General features: G+C 44.6%; 1 protein-coding gene across 1 annotated transcript in view; it reads right to left on the minus strand.

The window, feature by feature from the left end:
- Nucleotides 1-6,919, minus strand: part of STX8 (syntaxin 8) — an 848,919-nt gene extending 842,000 nt beyond the window's left edge. The window contains exon 1 of the mRNA XM_053710039.1: nt 6,768-6,919. Within this exon, the coding sequence (XP_053566014.1) occupies nt 6,768-6,784 (17 nt within the window). The 5' untranslated portion in view covers nt 6,785-6,919. The remainder of the gene's footprint in view (nt 1-6,767) is intronic.
- Between the last annotated feature and the right edge of the window lie 3,889 nt (nt 6,920-10,808).

Raw genomic sequence — 10,808 nt, forward strand, 5'->3', positions numbered from 1 at the left:
AATCACACACACCAGGTAAGTATATCACACTGAGACACGGTATCACACACACCAGGTAAGTATATCACACTGAGACACGGTATCACACACACCAGGTAAGTATATCACACTGAGACACGGTATCACACACACCAGGTAAGTATATCACACTGAGACACGGTATCACACACACCAGGTAAGTATATCACACTGATACACAGTATCACACTGACACACGGTATCACACACACCAGGTAAGTATATCACACTGACACACAGTATCACACACACCAGGTAAGTATATCACACTGACACGCGGTATCACACACACCAGGTAAGTATATCACACTGACACACGGTATCACTCACCAGGTAAGTATATCCCATTGACACGCGATATCACACACACCAGGTAAGTATATTACACTGAGACACAGTATCACACACACCAGGTAAGTATATCACACTGACACACTGTATCACACACACCAGGTAAGTATATCACACTGAGACACGGTATCACACACACCAGGTAAGTATATCACACTGAGACACGGTATCACACACACCAGGTAAGTATATCACACTGAGACACGGTATCACACACACCAGGTAAGTATATCACACTGAGACACGGTATCACACACACCAGGTAAGTATATCACACTGAGACACGGTATCACACACACCAGGTAAGTATATCACACTGATACACAGTATCACACTGACACACGGTATCACACACACCAGGTAAGTATATCACACTGAGACACGGTATCACACACACCAGGTAAGTATATCACACTGATACACAGTATCACACTGACACACGGTATCACACACACCAGGTAAGTATATCACACTGACACACTGTATCACACACACCAGGTAAGTATATCACACTGACACACTGTATCACACACACCAGGTAAGTATATCACACTGACACACAGTATCACACACACCAGGTAAGTATATCACTCTGACATACGGTATCACACACACCAGGTAAGTATATCACACTGACACACGGTATCACACACACCAGGTAAGTATCACACTGACACACGGTACCACACACACCAGGTAAGTATCACACTGACACACAGTATCACACACACCAGGTAAGTATCACACTGACACACGGTATCACACACACCAGGTAAGTATCACACTGACACACGGTACCACACACACCAGGTAAGTATCACACTGACACACAGTATCACACACACCAGGTAAGTATATCACACTGACACACGGTATCACACACACCAGGTAAGTATCACACTGACACACGGTACCACACACACCAGGTAAGTATCACACTGACACACAGTATCACACACACCAGGTAAGTATCACACTGACACACGGTATCACACACACCAGGTGAGTATATCACACTGACACATGGTATCACACACACCAGGTAAGTATATCACACTGACACATGGTATCACACACACCAGGTAAGTATATCACACTGACACACACCACGTAAGTATATCACACTGACACACTGTATCATACACACCAGGTGAGTATATCACACTGACACACAGTATCACACACACCAGGTAAGTATATCACACTGACACGCGGTATCACACACACCAGGTGAGTATATCACACTGACACACAATATCACACACACCAGGTAAGTATATCACACTGACACACAGTATCACACAAACGAGGTAAGTATATCACACTGACACACAGTATGACACACACCAGGTAAGTATATCACACTGACACACAGTATCACACACACCAGGTGAGTATATCAAATATCACACTGACACACGGTATCACACACACCAGATAAGTATATCACACTGACACACGGTATCATACACACCAGGTGAGTATATCACACTGACACACGGTATCATACACACCAGGTGAGTATATCACACTGACACACGGTATCATACACACCAGGTGAGTATATCACACTGACACACCAGGTGAGTATATCACACTGACACACGGTCTCACACACGCCAGGTAAGTATATCACACTGACACACCAGGTGAGTATATCACACTGACACACAATATCACACACACCAGGTGAGTATATCACACTGACACACAATATCACACACTAGGTAAGTATATCACACTGACACACAGTATCACACAAACCAGGTAAGTATATCACACTGACACACAGTATGACAAACCAGGTAAGTATATCACACTGACACACAGTATGACACACCAGGTAAGTATATCACACTGACACACAGTATGACACACCAGGTAAGTATATCACACTGACACACACTAGGTAAGTATATCACACTGACACACAGTATGACACACCAGGTAAGTATATCACACTGACACACAGTATGACACACCAGGTAAGTATATCACACTGACACACAGTATGACACACCAGGTAAGTATATCACACTGACACACACAAGGTAAGTATATCACACTGACACACAGTATGACACACACCAGGTAAGTATATCACACTGACACACGATATCACACACACCAGGTAAGTATATCACACTGAGACACGGTATGACACACACCAGGTAAGTATATTACACTGAGACACAGTATCACACACACCAGGTAAGTATATCACACTGACACACAGTATGACACACACCAGGTAAGTATATCACACTGACACACAGTATGACACACACCAGGTAAGTATATCACACTGACACACGATATCACACACACCAGGTAAGTATATCACACTGACACACACTAGGTAAGTATATCACACTGACACACACTAGGTAAGTATATCACACTGACACACAGTATGACACACCAGGTAAGTATATCACACTGACACACAGTATGACACACACCAGGTAAGTATATCACACTGACACACGATATCACACACACCAGGTAAGTATATCACACTGACACACACTAGGTAAGTATATCACACTGACACACACTAGGTAAGTATATCACACTGACACACAGTATGACACACCAGGTAAGTATATCACACTGACACACAGTATCACACACACCAGGTAAGTATATCACACTGACACACGATATCACACACACCAGGTAAGTATATCACACTGACACACACTAGGTAAGTATATCACACTGACACACAGTATGACACACCAGGTAAGTATATCACACTGACACACAGTATCACACACACCAGGTAAGTATATCACACTGACACACAGTATCACACACACCAGGTAAGTATATCACACTGACACACGATATCACACACACCAGGTAAGTATATCACACTGACACACACTAGGTAAGTATATCACACTGACACACAGTATGACACACCAGGTAAGTATATCACACTGACACACAGTATCACACACACCAGGTAAGTATATCACACTGACACACAGTATCACACACACCAGGTAAGTATATCACACTGACACACAGTATCACACACACCAGGTAAGTATATCACACTGACACACGATATCACACACACCAGGTAAGTATATCACACTGACACACACTAGGTAAGTATATCACACTGACACACAGTATGACACACCAGGTAAGTATATCACACTGACACACAATATCACACACACCAGGTAAGTATATCACACTGACACACACTAGGTAAGTATATCACACTGACACACAGTATGACACACCAGGTAAGTATATCACACTGACACACACTAGGTAAGTATATCACACTGACACACAGTATGACACACCAGGTAAGTATATAACACTGACACACAGTATGACACACCAGGTAAGTATATCACACTGACACACAGTATCACACAAACCAGGTAAGTATATCACACTGACACACAATATCATACACACCAGGTAAGTATATCACACTGACACACAGTATCACACACACCAGGTAAGTATATCACACTGACACACAGTATCACACAAACCAGGTAAGTATATCACACTGTCACACAGTATGACACACACTAGGTAAGTATATCACACTGACACACAGTATCACACACACCAGGTAAGTATATCACACTGACACACAGTATGACACACACTAGGTAAGTATATCACACTGACACACAGTATCACACACACCAGGTAAGTATATCACACTGACACACAGTATCACACAAACCAGGTAAGTATATCACACTGACACACAGTATGACACACACTAGGTAAGTATATCACACTGACACACAGTATGACACACACTAGGTAAGTATATCACACTGACACACAGTATCACACAAACCAGGTAAGTATATCACACTGACACACAGTATGACACACACTAGGTAAGTATATCACACTGACACACAGTATGACACACCAGGTAAGTATATCACACTGACACACGATATCACACACACCAGGTAAGTATATCACACTGACACACGATATCACACACACCAGGTAAGTATATCACACTGACACACAGTATCACACACACCAGGTAAGTATATCACACTGACACACGATATCACACACACCAGGTAAGTATATCACACTGACACACAGTATCACACACACCAGGTAAGTGTATCACACTGACACACGATATCACACACACCAGGTAAGTATATCACACTGACACACGATATCACACACACCAGGTAAGTATATCACACTGACACACAGTATCACACACACCAGGTAAGTATATCACACTGACACACGATATCACACACACCAGGTAAGTATATCACACTGACACACAGTATCACACACACCAGGTAAGTATATCACACTGACACACGATATCACACACACCAGGTAAGTATATCACACTGACACACAGTATCACACTCACCAGGTAAGTATATCACACTGACACACGATATCACACACACCAGGTAAGTATATCACACTGACACACAGTATCACACACACCAGGTAAGTATATCACACTGACACACGATATCACACACACCAGGTAAGTATATCACACTGACACACAGTATCACACACACCAGGTAAGTATATCACACTGACACACGATATCACACACACCAGGTAAGTATATCACACTGACACACAGTATGACACACACCAGGTAAGTATATCACACTGAGACACGGTATCACACACACCAGGTAAGTATATCACACTGACACACAGTATGACACACACTAGGTAAGTATATCACACTGACACACAGTATCACACACACCAGGTAAGTATATCACACTGACACACAGTATCACACTCACCAGGTAAGTATATCACACTGAGACACGGTATCACACACACCAGGTAAGTATATCACACTGACACACAGTATCACACACACCAGGTAAGTATATCACACTGACACACGATATCACACACACCAGGTAAGTATATCACACTGACACACAGTATCACACACACCAGGTAAGTATATCACACTGACACACGATATCACACACACCAGGTAAGTATATCACACTGACACACAGTATCACACACACCAGGTAAGTATATCACACTGACACACAGTATGACACACACCAGGTAAGTATATCACACTGAGACACGGTATCACACACACCAGGTAAGTATATCACACTGACACACAGTATGACACACACCAGGTAAGTATATCACACTGACACACGATATCACACACACCAGGTAAGTATATCACACTGACACACAGTATCACACTCACCAGGTAAGTATATCACACTGACACACGATATCACACACACCAGGTAAGTATATCACACTGACACACAGTATCACACACACCAGGTAAGTATATCACACTGACACACGATATCACACACACCAGGTAAGTATATCACACTGACACACAGTATCACACACACCAGGTAAGTATATCACACTGACACACGATATCACACACACCAGGTAAGTATATCACACTGACACACAGTATGACACACACCAGGTAAGTATATCACACTGAGACACGGTATCACACACACCAGGTAAGTATATCACACTGACACACAGTATGACACACACTAGGTAAGTATATCACACTGACACACAGTATCACACACACCAGGTAAGTATATCACACTGACACACAGTATCACACTCACCAGGTAAGTATATCACACTGAGACACGGTATCACACACACCAGGTAAGTATATCACACTGACACACAGTATCACACACACCAGGTAAGTATATCACACTGACACACGATATCACACACACCAGGTAAGTATATCACACTGACACACAGTATCACACACACCAGGTAAGTATATCACACTGACACACGATATCACACACACCAGGTAAGTATATCACACTGACACACAGTATCACACACACCAGGTAAGTATATCACACTGACACACAGTATGACACACACCAGGTAAGTATATCACACTGAGACACGGTATCACACACACCAGGTAAGTATATCACACTGACACACAGTATGACACACACCAGGTAAGTATATCACACTGACACACGATATCACACACACCAGGTAAGGGTGGCACTCTGGCTCATACTATTACACACAAACACACACACTGCGCAAACCAGTATCACACATCATATACCTAGGAGTCATTAAATTAAGAATGTCATGAATCTGCAACCTAAGTGCCACTTATCATGGTTTACTATTAGCACCAGACACAATGCAGAGAGCAGAAAACAGATTACACATTTGGTAAGCTCTGTGCATTACAAGAACAGGCTGTGTAATATACTGACACACCATGTCAGTATAATTGTGCCCCTCATCACATACAAACACAAGCTGATGACCTCAGTTTCACTATCGGTTGAACCTGAGTCAAAAAGACCAAAATAAACATTTGAATTCCCACTCACCATGAATCCGGTGCCATAGCGACAGCTGACAGGATCTGAACTTCCTGTTATGGTCACGTGAATCACGGAACGTCAAATGGGAGAAACTAGAAAATATTCGCGCAAGCGCGGAAGGTTCACGCGCGGCTCTGGCTGAACATTCACTGAACATGCGCAGAACATTCACTGAACATGCGCAGCACTTGTTGTTACTGAGCATGCGCTGAGGTAGTACTAGCGAATTCAGAAATTTCGTGGGAAATATAAAACGGTGACATAAATATATCTGAGATATTCTGCTGAAGGCAAATCCATCTAGATTAGAACACATACTAATAATAATAAAAGGTGACAAGCTATATAATATATGACAAAGTACGTGTATAGAGCCGCCCATACAGGATATAATGCTTGAGCGTCCACATGTGATGTGCATTGATATCACACTGCACATACGGGTGTAGGGGGTAAATTTTACTGTGCTTACTTCATGTGAGGGGCAGATGAGGCGCAGTGTGCTGCAGTAATGAGGTATTTACATGTGAGGGACAGATGAGGCGCAGTGTGCTGCAGTAATGAGGTATTTACATGTGAGGGGCAGATGAGGCACAGTGTGCTGCAGTAATGAGGTATTTACATGTGAGGGGCAGATGAGGCACAGTGTACTGCAGTAATGAGGTATTTACATGTGAGGGGCAGATGAGGCGCAGTGTGCTGCAGTAATGAGGTATTTACATGTGAGGGGCAGATGAGGCACAGTGTGCTGCAGTAATGAGGTATTTACATGTGAGGGGCAGATGAGGCACAGTGTACTGCAGTAATGAGGTATTTACATGTGAGGGACAGATGAGGCGCAGTGTGCTGCAGTAATGAGGTATTTACATGTGAGGGGCAGATGAGGCACAGTGTGCTGCAGTAATGAGGTATTTACATGTGAGGGGCAGATGAGGCGCAGTGTGCTGCAGTAATGAGGTATTTACATGTGAGGGGCAGATGAGGCACAGTGTGCTGCAGTAATGAGGTATTTACATGTGAGGGGCAGATGAGGCGCAGTGTGCTGCAGTAATGAGGTATTTACATGTGAGGGACAGATGAGGCGCAGTGTGCTGCAGTAATGAGTTATTTACATGTGAGGGACAGATGAGGCGCAGTGTGCTGCAGTAATGAGGTATTTACATGTGAGGGACAGATGAGGCGCAGTGTGCTGCAGTAATGAGGTATTTACATGTGAGGGACAGATGAGGCGCAGTGTGCTGCAGTAATGAGGTATTTACATGTGAGGGGCAGATGAGGCGCAGTGTGCTGCAGTAATGAGGTATTTACATGTGAGGGACAGATGAGGCACAGTGTGCTGCAGTAATGAGGTATTTACATGTGAGGGGCAGATGAGGCGCAGTGTGCTGCAGTAATGAGGTATTTACATGTGAGGGACAGATGAGGCGCAGTGTGCTGCAGTAATGAGGTATTTACATGTGAGGGGCAGATGAGGCACAGTGTGCTGCAGTAATGAGGTATTTACATGTGAGGGGCAGGTGAGGTGCAGTGTGCTGCAGTAATGAGGTATTTACATGTGAGGGGCAGATGAGGCGCAGTGTGCTGCAGTAATGAGGTATTTACATGTGAGGGGCAGATGAGGCGCAGTGTGCTGCAGTAATGAGGTATTTACATGTGAGGGGCAGATGAGGCGCAGTTTGCTGCAGTAATGAGGTATTTACATGTGAGGGGCAGATGAGGCGCAGTGTGCTGCAGTAATGAGGTATTTACATGTGGAGGCAGAAGAGGCACAGTGTGCTGCAGTAATGAGGTATTTACATGTGAGGGACAGATGAGGTGCAGTGTGCTGCAGTAATGAGGTATTTACATGTGAGGGACAGATGAGGCACAGTGTGCTGCAGTAATGAGGTATTTACATTTGAGGGGCAGGTGAGGCGCAGTGTGCTGCAGTAATGAGGTATTTACATGTGAGGGGCAGATGAGGCACAGTGTGCTGCAGTAATGAGGTATTTACATGTGAGGGACAGATGAGGCACAGTGTGCTGCAGTAGTGAGGTATTTACATGTGAGGGACAGATGAGGCGCAGTGTGCTGCAGTAATGAGGTATTTACATGTGAGGGACAGATGAGGCACAGTGTGCTGCAGTAATGAGGTATTTACATGTGAGGGGCAGATGAGGCACAGTGTGCTGCAGTAGTGAGGTATTTACATGTGAGGGGCAGATGAGGCGCAGTGTGCTGCAGTAATGAGGTATTTACATGTGAGGGGCAGATGAGGCGCAGTGTGCTGCAGTAATGAGGTATTTACATGTGAGGGACAGATGAGGCGCAGTGTGCTGCAGTAATGAGGTATTTACATGTGAGGGACAGATGAGACGCAGTATGCTGCAGTAATGAGGTATTTACATGTGAGTGACAGATGAGGCGCAGTGTGCTGCAGTAATGAGGTATTTACATGTGAGGGACAGATGAGGCACAGTGTGCTGCAGTAATGAGGTATTTACATGTGAGGGGCAGATGAGGCAGAGTTTGCTGCAGTAATGAGGTATTTACATGTGAGGGACAGATGAGGCGCAGTGTGCTGCAGTAATGAGGTATTTACATGTGAGGGACAGATGAGGCACAGTGTGCTGCAGTAATGAGGTATTTACATGTGAGGGACAGATGAGGCGCAGTGTGCTGCAGTAATGAGGTATTTACATGTGAGGGACAGATGAGGCGCAGTGTGCTGCAGTAATGAGGTATTTACATGTGAGGGACAGATGAGGCGCAGTGTGCTGCAGTAATGAGGTATTTACATGTGAGGGACAGATGAGGCACAGTGTGCTGCAGTAATGAGGTATTTACATGTGAGGGACAGATGAGGCGCAGTGTGCTGCAGTAATGAGGTATTTACATGTGAGGGACAGATGAGGCGCAGTGTGCTGCAGTAATGAGGTATTTACATGTGAGGGACAGATGAGGCGCAGTGTGCTGCAGTAATGAGGTATTTACATGTGAGGGACAGATGAGACGCAGTATGCTGCAGTAATGAGGTATTTACATGTGAGGGACAGATGAGGCGCAGTGTGCTGCAGTAATGAGGTATTTACATGTGAGGGGCAGATGAGGCACAGTGTGCTGCAGTAATGAGGTATTTACATGTGAGGGACAGATGAGGCACAGTGTGCTGCAGTAATGAGGTATTTACATGTGAGGGACAGATGAGGCGCAGTGTGCTGCAGTAATGAGGTATTTACATGTGAGGGACAGATGAGGCGCAGTGTGCTGCAGTAATGAGGTATTTACATGTGAGGGACAGATGAGGCACAGTGTGCTGCAGTAATGAGGTATTTACATGTGAGGGACAGATGAGGCACAGTGTGCTGCAGTAATGAGGTATTTACATGTGAGGGACAGATGAGGCACAGTGTGCTGCAGTAATGAGGTATTTACATGTGAGGGGCAGATGAGGCACAGTGTGCTGCAGTAATGAGGTATTTACATGTGAGGGACAGATGAGGCGCAGTGTGCTGCAGTAATGAGGTATTTACATGTGAGGGGCAGATGAGGCAGAGTTTGCTGCAGTAATGAGGTATTTACATGTGAGGGGCAGATGAGGCACAGTGTGCTGCAGTAATGAGGTATTTACATGTGAGGGACAGGTGAGGTGCAGTGTGCTGCAGTAATGAGGTATTTACATGTGAGGGGCAGATGAGGCGCAGTGTGCTGCAGTAATGAGGTATTTACATGTGAGTGACAGATGAGGCGCAGTGTGCTGCAGTAATGAGGTATTTACATGTGAGTGACAGATGAGGCAGAGTTTGCTGCAGTAATGAGGTATTTACATGTGAGGGACAGATGAGGTGCAGTGTGCTGCAGTAATGAGGTATTTACATGTGAGGGGCAGATGAGGCGCAGTGTGCTGCAGTAATTAGGTATTTACATGTGAGGGGCAGAAGAGGCACAGTGTGCTGCAGTAATGAGGTATTTACATGTGAGGGACAGATGAGGTGCAGTGTGCTGCAGTAATGAGGTATTTACATGTGAGGGGCAGATGAGGCGCAGTGTGCTGCAGTAATTAGGTAT

Source organism: Bombina bombina, chromosome 1 (assembly GCF_027579735.1).
Source record: "Bombina bombina isolate aBomBom1 chromosome 1, aBomBom1.pri, whole genome shotgun sequence".
NCBI lineage: Eukaryota > Metazoa > Chordata > Amphibia > Anura > Bombinatoridae > Bombina > Bombina bombina.